The 16306-nt window shown below is 32.1% G+C and overlaps 4 protein-coding genes across 4 annotated transcripts; 2 read left to right on the top strand and 2 right to left on the bottom strand.

Annotated features, from left to right (window-relative positions):
* Positions 1-19: 19 nt before the first annotated feature.
* OCT59_027784 (G protein alpha subunit) lies at positions 20-1748 on the bottom strand (the record flags this gene model as incomplete). The annotated part of the gene is made up of 8 exons (XM_025312828.2): positions 20-65; positions 156-240; positions 310-463; positions 565-694; positions 793-921; positions 1026-1186; positions 1270-1454; positions 1631-1748. 8 exons carry the CDS (start codon positions 1746-1748, stop codon positions 20-22), a joined length of 1008 nt encoding a protein of 335 aa, XP_025188707.2.
* A 225-nt stretch (positions 1749-1973) lies between these two features.
* On the top strand, positions 1974-12438 carry OCT59_027785 (uncharacterized protein; the record flags this gene model as incomplete). The annotated part of the gene is made up of 31 exons (XM_025312829.2): positions 1974-2005; positions 2075-2120; positions 2204-2303; positions 2382-2579; positions 2642-2970; positions 3051-3252; positions 3325-3621; positions 3704-4081; positions 4159-4396; positions 4481-4928; positions 5010-5249; positions 5322-5939; positions 6020-6120; positions 6194-6479; positions 6568-7322; positions 7405-7515; positions 7621-7822; positions 7906-8115; positions 8181-8412; positions 8492-8655; positions 8744-8944; positions 9018-9311; positions 9391-9496; positions 9565-9702; positions 9772-10019; positions 10091-10369; positions 10450-10678; positions 10751-10834; positions 10908-11013; positions 11087-12096; positions 12181-12438. The coding sequence occupies 30 exons, from the start codon at positions 1974-1976 to the stop codon at positions 11100-11102; spliced, it is 6888 nt and encodes a 2295-aa protein (XP_025188708.1). The 3' UTR covers positions 11103-12096; positions 12181-12438.
* OCT59_027786 (uncharacterized protein) lies at positions 11215-14817 on the bottom strand (the record flags this gene model as incomplete). The annotated part of the gene is made up of 12 exons (XM_066137223.1): positions 11215-11747; positions 11816-12076; positions 12146-12235; positions 12306-12398; positions 12468-13001; positions 13078-13170; positions 13234-13395; positions 13471-13533; positions 13604-13675; positions 13761-13946; positions 14036-14064; positions 14154-14817. The coding sequence occupies 12 exons, from the start codon at positions 14815-14817 to the stop codon at positions 11622-11624; spliced, it is 2373 nt and encodes a 790-aa protein (XP_065993632.1). The 3' UTR covers positions 11215-11621.
* A 131-nt stretch (positions 14818-14948) lies between these two features.
* On the top strand, positions 14949-16272 carry OCT59_027787 (uncharacterized protein). The gene is made up of 4 exons (XM_066137224.1): positions 14949-15062; positions 15136-15553; positions 15624-15968; positions 16047-16272. The coding sequence occupies exons 1-4, from the start codon at positions 14961-14963 to the stop codon at positions 16088-16090; spliced, it is 909 nt and encodes a 302-aa protein (XP_065993633.1). The 5' UTR covers positions 14949-14960; the 3' UTR covers positions 16091-16272.
* Positions 16273-16306: the final 34 nt, after the last annotated feature.

Below are 16306 nucleotides of genomic sequence, written 5' to 3' on the forward strand. Positions count from 1 at the left end.
ATAACAGTATAAAAACCACTTAATGACTTTTACTTACATTCGATGTATCAGTAGCCTGTGTGAGACTATCATAAATTTCAAATACAGATAAAAAGTCAAATATAACTAATTCCTGTACAATTAAATGATCAAATAATTGTGAAAATGTTACTCACTGTGGATATATATTGAGTCGAGCTCGATTGGTTTGTGTGAATCGCCATAATATATACTTTGCGGCTTTATTTACATCAGCACCCCCTAAACAAGAGAGACTCATAATTTAATAATAGAGAAACAGAATTAAATTATACGAAATAAATGAATTACCGGAATATTCGGGAAAATATTGTTCAAGAGGTACCCTCGGTAGTTTTGCTCTGAACAAGTCAATTTTGTTAAGAAATAAAATAATTGAAGTTCTCAAAAACCATCTACTATTAATAACTGATTCAAATAATATGAGACTTTCTGCCATACGATTCTAATAGTGGAAATAAAAAAAAAAGAATTATATCAATAATTGTTAATAAATTAATAAATTCGTTAAAAAAATATAAATTTTATTTATAATAATAATAACACCTGGCCTGATTCTTCTAACAAAACTTGGTCATATTCGCTTAATGCCACACAAAAGATAATTGATGTGACGGCTTCAAAACAATGAATCCATTTTTTTCGCTCTGATCTTTGGCCTCCTACATCAAACATACTAAATAAAGTATTCGTTCAATAATTAAGGAAAATATTGATAAGAAGTTGCTTCGCTCCACACATATTATTTACTTTTTTTTAAAAAAAAAAACGTACTGTATGCTCAGTTGACCCATATTAAATCTTGTTTCTGATATTCCTGTAGTTTTGGTTCTTGCGCGCAAAACATCCGCTTCAACTGGAATATAACCATGAGCTCCAATCCGCCTTACTTCAGCAAAAAAGCTATAATCGCACAATTATCAAAACAATTAAAAAATGTAAGTAAATGCCCAATTCTGATGAACTTATCTAATAGTTTCGTATAATCATATATAGCATATACTAACTAAGGTGCTGAATCCATCAAATAAAAATGGCTTTGTTGATCCAAAATTTCTGTTATTATTGGATCATGCCATACAGAATCAATTGCTTCAACTATTTCTTGACTTAGTTGAAACGCTGGGTCGGATTCAACATAATAATCCAAAATTTTATCAGCAAAAGCCTAAAATAAAAAAAAAACAAATCAGTAATAATGTTGGATTTAACATGATACATTTTCTGACATTTATTTCATAAATTACTCACTCTGTTTTCGGGCCTTCGAGGCTCTTTTCGAAATTTCTTCATTGCAAAAATAATGGCTTGTGCTGAGTCAATAAGGTTTTTATAAACTGTTATCCGGTAAAGTGCCAATTCTTCTTTTGTATAACCGTTTTGATGTATTATTTTCATCTGTTTAACTATCGTTGACTTCCCCGATTCTCCTGACCCTGTAAATGACAATGCGCAAGTAAATGCTACGGTTTGCCCCGAAAAAACCGACTGAGAAAACTAATTAACTAGTTGTTGCAACTTTCCTCTAACTCTTAATCAGTAGTTAGAAGAAAATTTATTTCTTTTGCTTGCGTCGAGTTTCCAACGAGGCAAGCAAAGATGAGTTATATACCTAGCAGGAGAATTTTACATTCTTTCTTGAATCTCCGGCTATCCTCTTCAATCTGTTTATCAATTTGATAACTCCGTAACCGCGATTCTTTTTCTTCAGCAGATAAACATAAACCCATAATGTTTTATAATAGAAAAATGAATGAAATATTTCCTTCCCACAAAGAGTATTTTCTGAATATTTTTGTAACCTAGTAAGTGATAAAAAAAATCATGTGTCTTTAAGTCATGAATATTTTAATGCACATGATTTAATTTTAACTATCAGTTACGCCGATCTAATTTTTTAAAAATCTACTCTTTAAATAATCGTCAATACTTAGAATCGATTAATATTTATTACTATGGACGATATAATCAATCGACTTAAAAACAAGTAAGGCATATTTGTTCTATAATAGGGCATGATTAATTTGATCTAAATTGTTTAAATCGCCTTTTACAGAGACAAGGCTGTTCAACAAAAAGCGGCTTTAGAGCTTCGACTTTTGGTAACCATATAATTTAGACTTTTATTTATTTATTTATTTATCGAGCACGATTTTTGATAAATAAACATGTTTTTTTAAAATAGGTCGAAGGACAACCTAATTTATTAAATGAAGCCAATAAGCGAATTTTTGAATTGATGCAGGGAGATACTCCAGACAAAATTGGTGGCATTCTTGCAATTGGTATGTAAAAGTTTTTTGGTAATTAATCTGTTTAGTGACTTGAAAATTTTTCATGGAACTATAATTATTTTCTTCCAGACTCGTTGATAAATAATAATATCGAAACGACAACTCTTTCCCGTTTTACGAATTACTTAAAAATGGTTCTTCCAAGCGGTGATCAACAAATAATGATTTTAGCATCTAAAGCATTAGGCAAGCTGGCTGCGCCAAGTGGTGCCGTAACAGCTATATTTGTGTCGCGAGAAGTAAATACAGCTTTGGAGTATTTGCAAGGTAGGAGACGGATCGATCGAATTTATATAACGCATATAATATTAAAATAATATTTATATAAGGTGACCGAAATGAATCGCGTCGGTATGCTGCTGCCCTTGTATTACGAGAATTAGCGCAAAACGCGCCAACTTTAATATATACTTATGTATCATCAATTTTGGACAATATATGGGTTGGATTACGAGATCAAAAACAGATAATTCGAGAGGCTTCTGCAGAGACTTTAAGTGCATGTTTGAAAATTGTATATGAGCGTGAAAGTTCAATGAGGATTCAATGGTATACAAAAATATATGATGAAGCATCAAGAAATTTAAAGCCCGGTAATGCTGATCAAATTCATGGGGCATTATTAGCATATCGAGAATTATTACATCATGCAAAATCGGTTCGTTACTTTTCTAAACTAATACTTCCCTTACAGTTAATTAAGTTTATTGATTTTTTTCCGCAAATTTTAATTACTAGTTTATGCATGAAAGGTATAAGAATGTGTGTGAAACTGTGCTTCGCTATAAAGATCATCGTGATGGTCTTATTCGGAGAACTGTGATTTCTTTAATACCGGTTCTTGCAGAATTTGACAACAAGGAATTTGTCGCTACATATGTTCACAAATGCATGCTATATTTATTAGCACAACTCAAAAAAGAAAGAGACAGATCTATATGTACGTATGATTTATTCAATAAAGATGTCCCTATTTTGGAATTTATAACTAAGTAATAATATTGTAAAATAGCTTTTATTGCTATAGGACAAGTGGCTATAGCCGTAGGTAGTAATATAGGTCCATATTTAGATGGCATATTAAGCAATATTAAGGAAGGGCTTACACCTAAAGCACGAAACCGCGGCGGTAACGAAGCTCCATTATTTCAATGTATTGGGATGTTGGCGCGTGCTGTTGGTCAGGCACTTACCATGCATATGCATGAACTGTTGGATTTAATGTTTGCATGTGGGTTAAGTGAACCATTGCGACAAGCTTTAATGGAGCTGGCCGTATTTATTCCTCCTTTGTTACCGAATATTCAAGGTTTTATTCCAAATTTTATATTATTATGATTATATTCTTTCTATTCTTATTATTAAAATATAATTGCTTTACAATTAAATAGAACGTCTTCTGAATATGTTATCTACAATTCTTAGCGGACAAACATTTCGTGCCCCTGGATCACCTGCATCCGAAGGACCTGACTTAAGACGTCACCTTAAAACTGATATATCAGAAATGAAAGATGTAGAGACGGTAACATTAGCTCTTAAGACACTCGGGAGTTTCAATTTTGAAGGCCACATTTTAAATGAGTTTGTAAGAGATTGTGTAGTTCGGTATCTTGAGCAAGATAACCATGGAGTACGAGAAGCAGCTGCATTGACTTGCTGTCAGTTATTTGCTCGAGATCCAATACTGGACCAAACTAGTAATCACGCTATTTTAGTAGTTAATGAAGTATTGGAAAAGCTTTTAACAGTTGGTGTTGCAGATCCTGGTATTTAAAGAAAATTGATTATTTTGAATTAAGTAATATTTTTTTTATTGTTTTTTAATATTTCTTTGTTAATTCAGATCCGAATATTAGAGAGACTGTGTTGAAAAATCTCAATGAGAGATTTGATAAACACTTGGCACAAGCTGAAAATATTCGATCGTTGTTCCTTGCTTTGAATGATGAAATTTTTACTATTCGAGAAATTACAATTACCATTATAGGTCGTCTTGCTTCCCATAATCCAGCATACGTAATGCCATCATTACGTAAAACGCTCATTCAGCTTCTTACGGAGCTAGAATATTCCAGCGTGAGGTGAGAATAAAAAATCATTATACATGCTTTTCTAATATTATTTATTTTATTGTAATCTGTTATAATTATTTTTTTTCTTTATAGCCGTAATAAAGAAGAAAGTGCACGACTGTTGAGTCTTTTGGTCTCGGCTTCACAAAGGTTAATAAAACCTTATGTAGAATCGATATTAAAAGCCCTTTTACCGAGATCTCGTGATCCAAACCCTGCTGTAGCATCAAGTGTATTAGCTGCACTTGGTGAGTTAGCGCGTGTTGGAGGTGAAGATTTAACACCATATTTGGATAATTTGATGCCTTTGATAATTGATGCTCTCCAAGATCAAAGTTCAACTGTAAAACGAGACGCTGCACTTAAAACTTTGGGACAACTTACAAGCAACACCGGTTTTGTAATTGAGCCATATCAAAAATATCCTCAATTACTTTCTATTCTAATCAACATTTTAAAGACTGAACAGTCACCTTCCATCAGACGCGAAACTGTTAAATTAGTGGGAATTCTCGGAGCATTAGATCCTTATCGTCATAAGGTATTAATATATTTCCTATAATCAATTGTATTAATTTATAAATACTTCTATACTTTATTAATCGACTTACATACTATTTAGATAACGATTGCTTCATCCGAAGATTCGTTATCGGATCCTAAAACAACAAATACAGATGTGACACTTTTAATGATAGGTTTAGGGCCTTCTTCAGAAGATTACTATCCAACCGTAGTTATTAATGCATTAATGAAAATTCTTCGAGATTCTTCATTAAATGCCCATCACACCGCTGTTATTGAAGCTGTAATGTATATTTTCAAAACATTAAGCTTGAAATGTGTTCCCTTCTTACCACAGGTAGGTTTTCATTTATTTTTATAGTTCATGTTTATGTTTATATTAATAACATTTTAAAAAAAATTTTAATAGATTACACCTGCGTTCTTAGGAGTGATGCGTACGTGCCCCTCCGGCATGCTTGAATTCTATTTCCAGCAATTAGGTATCCTGGTTTCTATTGTTCAACAACACATCAGGAATTATCTTTCCGATATTTTTGCTTTGGTTGAGAATTTCTGGAATCCAAGTTCCACAATTCAGATAACAATTATTAACCTTGTTGAAGAAATTGCCAAGGCTCTTGATGGTGAATTTAAAAATCATTTGCCAGTGTTATTGCCTATAATGTTACAAATATTTGACCAAGATAAGAGTGAAAAGCGTCAGCCAACTCTTAAAGTATTGCATGCTCTTGTAGTATTTGGTACAAATATTGAAGAATATATGCATCTTGTTATCCCTGTTGTTGTCAAGCTTTTTGAGAAGCCAGATGTACCACTTCAACTTCGCAAAGCAGCAGTTCAAACTATTGGTTCAATGTCTAAAAAAGTTAATTTTTCGGATCATGCATCTAGAATAATTCATCCATTAGCTCGTGTGTTAGCACTTCCATATGGTGATTTGAGGATAGCTGCAATGGAAACGCTTTGCGCTCTTGTTTTTCAACTCGGATCGGACTATGCTATATTTATTCCAATGATAAATAAAGTAAAAAAAATATTTTCTTATATTTTTAACACTTTTTTGCTTAAATTTTATTTAATTATCTAATTAAATTCTCGTATAAGGTAATTCTGAAACATCGTATACAAAATAATGATTATGAGATTCTAGTTTCGAAACTTCTTAAAGGAGAACCATTACCGCAAGAATTTGGAAGTGAAGAAAGGTATATTATGAAAATACACGGAATATAATTATTTTACATATTTACATATATATTATTATTATTTCGGTAAAAGATTTAATGAATCAAGAGCAGAAGAAACGCCCGCAGCAGAAACAAATGCTAAAAAATTGCCAGTCAACCAGCAGCATTTGAAAAATGCATGGGAATGTTCTCAAAGATCTACTAAAGATGATTGGCATGAATGGATACGTAGATTAAGTGTGGAATTACTTAAAGAATCTCCATCACATGCTCTTAGAGCGTGTGCAAGTTTAGCTGGCGTTTATCATCAACTTGCGAGAGAATTATTTAATGCAGGATTCATATCTTGTTGGTCTGAATTATACTACCAATATAAGGTAACCTAAAATCAACATTTTAATTTGTAATTAATTTATATCGCATTCGGTAGGTTTACTATTATTGATTGTCTTCAAACTTTTCTAGGATGAATTAGTAAGTTCTTTAATGTCTGCATTGAGAGCACCAAATATTCCTGCAGAAATTGTTTCGACCATTTTAAATTTGGCTGAATTTATGGAACATTATGATAAACCTCTTCCGATTGACATAAAAACACTCGGTAATCACGCAGAAAACTGTCATGCGTATGCTAAAGCCCTTCACTATAAGGAATTGGAATTTATAAGTGAAGCGTCCACAGAAACAATTGAAAAATTGATTCAAATCAATAATCAACTACAATTACCAGATGCTGCCATAGGTATACTTACACATGCACAACAGAATCCAAATTTACAGGATTTGCAATTAAAAGAAAATTGGTACGAAAAGTTGAATCGTTGGGAGGATGCTTTGACAGCATATGAGAAAAGGCGAACTGATGATCCAAATGATTTTGAAGCAACTCTTGGTGTGATGCGTTGCTTACACTCACTGGGTAATTGGGATGGGCTTTCCGAACTTGTCCAAGAAAAATGGCCCGAATCGGATATTACAAATCGCAAGTCAATGGCTACTTTCGCAGCTGCTGGTGCATGGTCTTTAGGCCAGTGGAGTTTAATGGAGGATTACATTGAAAATATTAAGCCCGATAACTATTATAGACCATTCTATCAAGCTATTATTGCTTTACATAAGAACCAATATTCCGAGGCTGTTCGTCACATTGATAAAACTCGAGATTTATTAGACACAGAATTGACAGCTCTCGTTGGAGAAAGTTATAATCGAGCCTACAAGTAAGTACCAACAGACACGACATAATATGACTTTTTTGATTAACATATATAATCACTTAATCTAATTTGTAATTTTCGTTAGTGTTGTAGTTCGTGTTCAAATGTTAGCGGAATTAGAAGAAATAATAACATACAAACAATATGCAGATCAGCCTGATCGCCAGGCAACCATCCGAAAAACTTGGATGAAGAGGTAGATATGTTTATTTTAAGATAATTTTATTTAACGAGGACAAAAAAGCTCGTATTGGTAACGTTGAATTATTTTGTTAATGTTCATAAAATAAAATTATTGTAGACTTAAAGGGTGCCAACGTAACGTGGATGTTTGGCAACAAATTCTCAAAGTTCGCACATTGGTAATTTCACCAAAGGAAAATATGGAAATGTGGATTAAATTTGCTAATTTATGCCGTAAGAGCGATCGTCTTGAGTTAGCGGAAAAAACATTAAGACAACTTTTAGTTGGCGATCAAAAATTGGAAGTTATTCATTCATCGGTAATTATATGTTAATTATATAAGAAATTTCATTTTTTTTTTTTGATTTTGTTCGCTATATTGTAATAATTTTTTGAGTATAGATTCTTGCGAGAGCTTCACCGCAAGTTGTCTACGCACACTTAAAATGGATGTGGGCTAGTGGAGTTCGTGAAGAAGCTTTAGGCTATTTACGTGATTTCACGACAAGAATGTCTAATGATCATCACCGAGTCGGCAACACTGGTTTACTCGCACGCTGTTGCCTTAAGAAAGGAGAATGGCAGAAAGTTTTACAGGATGATTGGGATAGAGTATGTTTAAAAATTGAACATTTTACTTAATTATTTACCTAATATCTGAATTGCAAAATTTTTAGGAAACTATTCCAGATATCTTGCAATCATATTTACTCGCAACACAATATGATAAAGAATGGTATAAAGCTTGGCATGCATGGGCTCTCGCAAATTTTGAGGTCATTTCTTTTTATGAGAAATCTAACTCTACCGAAAATAATACGCCGGCCGATCAAAATATTACAGTCACTGAAGAAGTTAACGGGGATATTCATCAAGAAGTGTTACGTTATGTAGTACCATCTGTTCAAGGTATAAAATAATCGTTCAAATGTAATCATTTAAAGCCTTTCTGTGAATTTTTTTACTAAACTTTAGTTCATTTTTGTAGGTTTCTTTAAATCAATCGCTCTTTCAAGGGGTAATTGTTTGCAAGATACTTTGCGGTTGCTTACTCTTTGGTTCAAATATGGCTATCAAGAAGAAGTATGCAATGCTATTAAAGAAGGATTCAGTAATGTCAATATTGATACATGGCTTGAAGTTATTCCACAGGTTTGCTCATGCAATAAATGTTATCTTTTATTTATACCTTTATTTTAATAATAATATTTTTTCATAATCATATAAACAAATTCGGCAGCTTATTGCACGCATTCACGCTCCAAATCAACAAGTGCGCCGTCTTATTCACGATTTGCTAGCCGAGGTCGGAAAGGAGCATCCTCAGGCTTTGATTTATCCTCTTACTGTCGCTTCGAAATCTCCGAGTTCTTATCGACAAACCGCTGCTGAATCAGTTATGGATAAACTACGTGCACATAGTGCTGTTCTCGTCGATCAGGTATTTATGTTATCATCATTATTTGCATAATAATGCCATTCTCCATAACAATCAATGCCATCAAACTTCCTAGGCTTTACTCGTTAGTCAAGAACTTATTCGTGTTGCGATCCTATGGCATGAAATATGGATGGAAAATCTGGAAGAAGCCTCTCGTCTATTCTTTATTGAACGTAACTTCGAAGCTATGTTCAATATATTGGATGAATTGCAGGAACGCCTTGATCGTGGTCCTGAAACTTTGCGAGAAGTAGCTTTTGTACAAGCATATGGAAGGGAACTTCAAGAAGCTGGTGGATGGTGTAAGAAATACAAGCAAACGGGAGATATGACTTTCTTATCTCAAGCCTGGCAAATATATCACGAGGTAAGAGATTTTTTTTATTTTTCCTTTATCTTCTAAATATTTATAACTTATAATACTCATTTATAAACACAAAAATTAGATGTTTAAAAAAATAACTGCACAAGTGGGAACTATTACTACTCTTGAACTTCAATATGTTTCTCCGAAATTACTAGCAGCGAGAGATTTAGAACTAGCAGTTCCAGGTTGTTTTATAATTTTTTATAACAATTTACAAAATTTTTTTATTTATAAATTTCCGAATTGTTCTTAGGTACATACAAAAGCGGAGAACCTGTAACCAAAATAGCAAGCTTTATATCTACAGTCAATATTATTTCTTCTAAACAGCGCCCTAGAAAACTAAATTTGATTGGTAATGATGGCAAAGAATATCAATTCTTGTTAAAAGGTAATAGTCGTGTTATTTATTTATAATTATCTACGAATAATTATTTTAATACTTTATTATATTTAATAGGTCACGAAGATTTACGACAAGACGAACGTGTAATGCAATTATTCGGCTTGGTTAATACTCTCCTCTCCGTAGACTCTGAGACATTTAAGAGACATTTACACATACAAAGATATACTGTTACTCCTCTCACACCTAACATCGGTCTTTTAGGATGGGTACCAAATTGTGACACTCTTCACGCTCTAATTCGCGATTATCGTGAGAGCAAAAAAATCCTCCTTAATATAGAACATCGTTTAATGCTACAGGTATGTTAGTTAAGTTAGTTTGTTCAATTTTATTTTATTTTTATAATACAAATTTATAACATCGTATGCAGATGGCACCCGATTATGATCAATGCACTATAATTGAAAAAGTGGAAGTGTTCGAATTTGCCCTAGCTAATACAACAGGCCAAGATCTATATAAAGTTTTATGGCTTAAGAGTAAAAACTCTGAGGCATGGTTGGAGCGACGTACTAATTATACTCGATCCTTAGCACTAATGTCAATGGTTGGCTATATCCTTGGATTGGGAGATAGACATCCATCAAATATCATGCTTGATCGTTATACAGGGAAGATTGTGCATATTGATTTTGGTGATTGTTTCGAGGTACATTTTCAATAATAACATGTACATAACATACTGCTAAATGTGTTATTGTTATATTACTAAATCTTTTTCTATCATAGGTTGCGATGACTCGTGAAAAATATCCAGAAAAAATTCCATTCCGTTTAACGCGCATGTTAGTTAATGCAATGGAAGTAAGTGGTATAGAAGGGAATTTCCGTACTACATGTGAAGCCGTGATGAGTGTATTACGAAAGAACAAGGAAAGTTTAATGGCTGTTCTTGAGGCTTTCGTACATGATCCTTTAATAAATTGGAGAATTATGGCTAATCCGAGTCCAAGACAAGGTGATCTTTGTTTACTTTATCTTTATTACTATTATAATTGAGTTACTTATTAATGCTATTATACTTTATAAGATGGCGAAAACATGCATGCAGTAGCAGGTTCAAGCAATCGTCGTGCCCGTGATATAATTAATCGTATTTCAAATAAGTTAACAGGTTAGGACTGGCCTAAAAGAATTTATATCTTAAATAATTATAAATAGTAATTCTCATTAATAATTAATTGTAGGCAAAGATTTTAAACCGAATCAAGTATTAGATGTGCCTTCACAGGTTGAAAAATTAATTCAACAAGCAATTTCAGTTGAGAATCTGTGTCAATGCTATATCGGATGGTAATATTAGGTCTTATATTCGTCTATTCAATTATTATATATACTTTGCTAACTTTTTAACAAAAATTTATAGGTGTGCCTTCTGGTAATTGAGGATTTACCATTGTGTTGGTGTACGAAATTTTAATTATCGATTACGCAAGAATGCCTACTTGGCTTAAGAAACATTAGAATTGTACAATATTATACACTAGAAATTTTGAAATTATGGATAATCGTTTATTATATTATTTATATATAATACGGAAATTAATTTATTAATCACCCGCATATTACTAATCAAATATAATTAGTAACATTCACTATTTAATATCAGTGTAACATCTATACAATGTAGCGATCGCTGACAAAGCGATCGAGAGAAGAATCAGTACTAGATAAATTTCTAAGCTATTGATTGTTCAAATAAATTAAGCTTCACATTTAACAATTTTCTTGTGATATTCCGAAATTTGCATTAAATTATGAATGTACTATTATTAGAAATTTTTTTTTATTCTTATGAAATACATTAATTTATAAAAAAAAATAGCATAGTATTCAAGAGATACTAAAGTATTATCAATGGTTCTCTGATCTGAATTTAATAATTCTTTCGGCTTTGTTACTCAACGACGGTAATAATGACGTTTAAAATGGAAATGTAACTGTAAAACTCCACGATCAAAACTTGATTTAAAGCCTTTTTTGTGAGAATATTCCCATTCACGATTAACAATACGAAAAGCAATATCCTAAATGATAGAAGACAAGTTTTTAAAATATCTAAGCTGTCAACATTAAAAATAAACTTCATACATACTTCATAAGGAGGTCCTGCCATAAATCTGATCAAGACTGTATCATTGTTTCCAGGTTCTCTTTCAATTTTATATGTTGGTGCTTTTGATTTATCAATTAAATCGGGATAAAATATATTAAATTTATATCCTTGAACAACTTTTGGAGGTGGATTATCGCTATCGTAATGAGTTTGGTTATATTTATTCCATTCGTATCCTGTATGAACACGATTGAAATATCGTGGTTTCCTTGGACGATATTTATCTTGCCATAGATATGTCTAAATAAATTATTTAATAAGTAAATTGAAGGCTGGTTAAAAATTGATTATATAAAATTGAAAATTCACCGTTTTAGCTAATTCTTCCTCTATATTAAATATAGCTTCATCTTCATCCAAATCTTTAGCAGCCTCTCGCTCGTACAATACTTTTGAAACCTATATATCAAAATAATTTAGAAAATCAATAATATATAAAGTAGCAAAATAAACCTCGAATTATACTTACTAATGATTCTTCCTCCTCCTCCACGGTAGGTTTCTTTTGCTGAACTTTCATAGGAATAAATTGATTACGAAGAACCTCTTTACGTTTTTCTCTCTTTAATAAAATTAAAATAAGCAAAGTATTAAAAATTTTATAGATTTTCTTCATTTAAAATTAACATACCAATGATTTCATATCTTCGCCAAGATCAACAATTTCACATTGTTTATCCTCTCTGGGTAATTTGTCAAAAGGTCTTGGGCTCATTAATTTATCATATTCCTCAATCAAAGAATAATCCTCTTCCTCTATTGCATCATTGTCAATAGTCCCTTGCCCTTCTGCTTTAATCTGCACACTATGTGATGCAAGTGCTGTTTCTAATTCTTCTTGTACTTTTATAGCCTCCTGTCTCTGTTTTCTCCTTAGTTGCTCCAATCTTTTTTGCAACACAATTTCATGCATTGCTTTTAACTTAGCCTTTGCTTTCCAAACAGTTATAGTTTTTAACTGCTGTTCCCAGTATTCAACTTCCACAGCTTCTTGTCCAGATAACTTTTGTTGAATTTGACTCTGCAGTTTGTTTAATTGTTCATAAGTTTTACCAGCCAACAATTTATTAATATCATCTTTAACAACGGCGGTAACATTGCCAGTAAGATTTTTTTCTTCTGCTTGAAGTTCAGAAAGCTTGTTATCACATACTACAATCATTGCCTATATAGCGATAAAAAATTTTTTAGATACAATCCAAATAAAAAGGCCAATAAATCATTGTAGTAATAATACTTACCCTCCAGAAATCGAGATTATTCGGATTTTTCTCAAGGCTTAAATATTTCTGAATGTCTTGATGTAATTCTTCAACCTCTTGCAAATTTAAATTCTATGATCATAAAATTATGTTAAATTGTGAATTTTCCAATTTTACATTCGTGACTATATTTACCTCAAAAATAGTGTAAGGTTCGTCTATATCAATTTCTAAAGCTTCATCCACATCTTCATTTTCATCAGCCAATCGCAGGTTGATAGCAAGAATGTCTATTGGTTTTGCTCGACTTTCCTTGATACGAATTTCTGCGCGGCGCTTTGCTTGTTGAAGATGAAACTAGTGAATAGAGAAAAGAAAACCACTTAGTAATCAATTAAATGAATATCTTTCGCAGATTGAATCAAATTTTACTTCATCTTCTTTAGCTGCCCAATCGCCCATAGATGCGATTTCAGCCTCACGTTGCATCCGTGACTATAATTATAATTTTGTTAATAAACAATATTAAAGAACATAAATGAACAATCGAGAGCTAAATAATTACAAGTTCTTCATCTCTTAGTTGCTGTTCTATTTCACGTTCTACTCTCCTCTTTTTCAATTTTTCAAGTTCGAGCTATTAATAACAAAGATATGTGAAATAATGAAATAAGAAAAAAACCGATATGTAAATTTCTTAATGGATTCGAAAAGGTCTCAACCTGTGTTTCTTCACGACGTTGTTGTTCTTGACGTAAAATCTCCTCAGGAGTTAATCCCAATTTCTTCTCGCGATCTTTCTTTTTAGTCCATTCGAATTTTTCTCCTAAATTAGCGTCATTAAATGGATTGTCGCTGTTTGAATAAATCGACAAATCTATATATGAAAATTGATCTGCTTTATGTTCCTATAAAGACAATTAATTAATTATAAATTGGATATAGATCATAAAAACCAAAATATGAAATTTAATAATAGCTACCCATAATTACATACTCTTTTGTGTTTCTTCGATTCTTTTTTCGCTTTTTTTGATTTTTTTTTCGTTTCCTTTCCTCTTCTTCCTCGTTTGATTTGTGATGTCTCCTTCCCTCCCCCTCCTCAGATGATCTACGATGCTTCCTTTCCTTTTCTTCCTCGGATGAATATCTTCTTTTGGATGATCTATTGCGTCCTCTCTCCTCCTCGTCAGAATATCTATCACGATGTCTTCTGTCCTCCTCATCAGAATATCTATCACGATGTCTTCTGTCCTCCTCATCAGAATATCTATCACGATGTCTTCTGTCCTCCTCATCAGAATATCTATCACGATGTCTTTTGTCCTTCTCGTCAGAATATCTATCATGATGTCTTCTGTCCTCCTCGTCAGAATATCTATTACGATGTCTTCTGTCCTCCTCGTCAGAAAATCTATTACGATGTCTTCTGTCCTCCTCGTCAGAAAATCTATTACGATGTCTTCTGTCCTCCTCGTCAGAATATTCATTTCGATATTTTCTCTCTTGCTCTTCGTCGGATGATCTATTACGGTGTCTGCTACCCTCTTCTTCAGAATATCTACTACGGTGCCTCTTATCCTCTTCTACAGAGTATCTATTACGTAGTTTTCTGTCCTCCTCTTCGTCAGAATATCTATAACGACGTTTCCTGTCTTCTTCGTCAGAATATCTGTTGCGACGTTTCCTGCCCTCGTCGTCTGGTGAATATCTACTATGTTTCCTGCTCTCATTGTCTGGTGAATATCTTCTGGGATACGAGGGATAGTGTGAAGACATTATAATTTTAAAATCAAGGACATTCGATTGATTGTAATGAAGATCATAAATCATAAATAAATAAATATCATGTGATAATGTTTGGTGAGGATCATCATTTATCACAGTTTACGAGTTGATTTGGTTGATTTAATTTTACCGATATGTCTGGAGTGTATCTTAAAGAACAAAGTTATGGAAAAGATCAAGTTAGATTAGTTAAGGTTATACGTACGGGCAAATGGCATGAAATTGTAGAACTTACGGTAATGCATAAATTATTTAGTTGTATTAGGTGCTTAAGCAAGTTTAATATAATAATACTTTTTGTTTAAATAGATTCGTGTTCTTTTAGAAGGCGACTTTGCCGACTCTTATACAAAAGCTGATAATTCGCTCATTGTCGCAACGGATACGATGAAAAATACTATTTATATTCTTGCTAAACAATCATCTAATGTTAATCGTATTGAAATTTTTGCCACAGAAATTGGACAACATTTTATTTCAACTTATTCACATGTATCCAAAGCTAATGTTTGGATAAGTAAACATAAGTGGACAAGAATGCTTGTTAATGGAAAATTACATGATCATTCTTTTTTAAGAGATGGTGAGGATACTCGAAACACTAAAGTCGTTATTACAAAGAAAGGTGGACCAAAAGATGTGACTATTGAAATTGAGTCAGGCCTTAAGGATATGTTGGTGTTAAAAACTACCGGTTCAGCATTCTACGGATTCTTGAGAGATAAATGTTAAGTTAAATATATTTGTATCTTTTTGTATAAAATCCTTTTATCTTATTTTTTTTCTCCTATGTATAGATACAACTCTTCAAGAGACTAATGACCGTATCCTTTCAACCAGTGTAGATGCAACTTGGACTTATAACATTTCTAATATATCTTTGATTTCACAAATTCCTTTTGACGATATTTTTGATTCAATTAGACAAATTACTTTAGATACTTTTGCTACACACAATAGTTCTTCGGTGCAAGCAACTTTATATCTTATGGCTAAAATTGCTTTAGAAAAATTTCAACAACTTAGTTCTATTCATTATGAATTACCAAATAAGCATTATTTTACTTATGATCTTGATAGATTTGGATTAAAAAATACTGGAAAAGACACTGATATTTACTATCCTGTAGCTGACCCAGCAGGTAAATATTAATATTTTTTTTACTCTCATCTTAAAACTAAATTTTTTCTTTCTTTCTTTTTTTTTTGAAAAAAAATAGGTTTAATAACTGCAACTATTGCAAGAACTAAACCAAAATTGTAATTAGATACAATAAATAATTTATTATTATTCTCTGCATATTATTGATAAATCTCAATAATAAAATCATAAATATCTTTATTTACTTATAAACATTGAAATATTGAAATAGTGGTTTAAATAATAAAAATATATACCTCTCTCAAGAATACTAACCAATAAAATAAGGTCAATTAAAAGAAATATTATAAAGTCTTTTTTTGTATAGCTTACCTTTTA

Source organism: Rhizophagus irregularis, chromosome 7, assembly GCF_026210795.1.
Source record: "Rhizophagus irregularis chromosome 7, complete sequence".
Taxonomy (NCBI): domain Eukaryota; kingdom Fungi; phylum Glomeromycota; class Glomeromycetes; order Glomerales; family Glomeraceae; genus Rhizophagus; species Rhizophagus irregularis.

Bases quoted from the DNA above. Each gene is read 5' to 3' on its own strand.
- OCT59_027787 (XM_066137224.1), top strand. From the start codon at position 14,961: ATGTCTGGAGTGTATCTTAAAGAACAAAGTTATGGAAAAGATCAAGTT. The intron at 15,063-15,135 runs GTAATGCATAAA...TTGTTTAAATAG, and splicing joins ATGAAATTGTAGAACTTACG to ATTCGTGTTCTTTTAGAAGG. The intron at 15,969-16,046 runs GTAAATATTAAT...GAAAAAAAATAG, and splicing joins TCCTGTAGCTGACCCAGCAG to GTTTAATAACTGCAACTATT.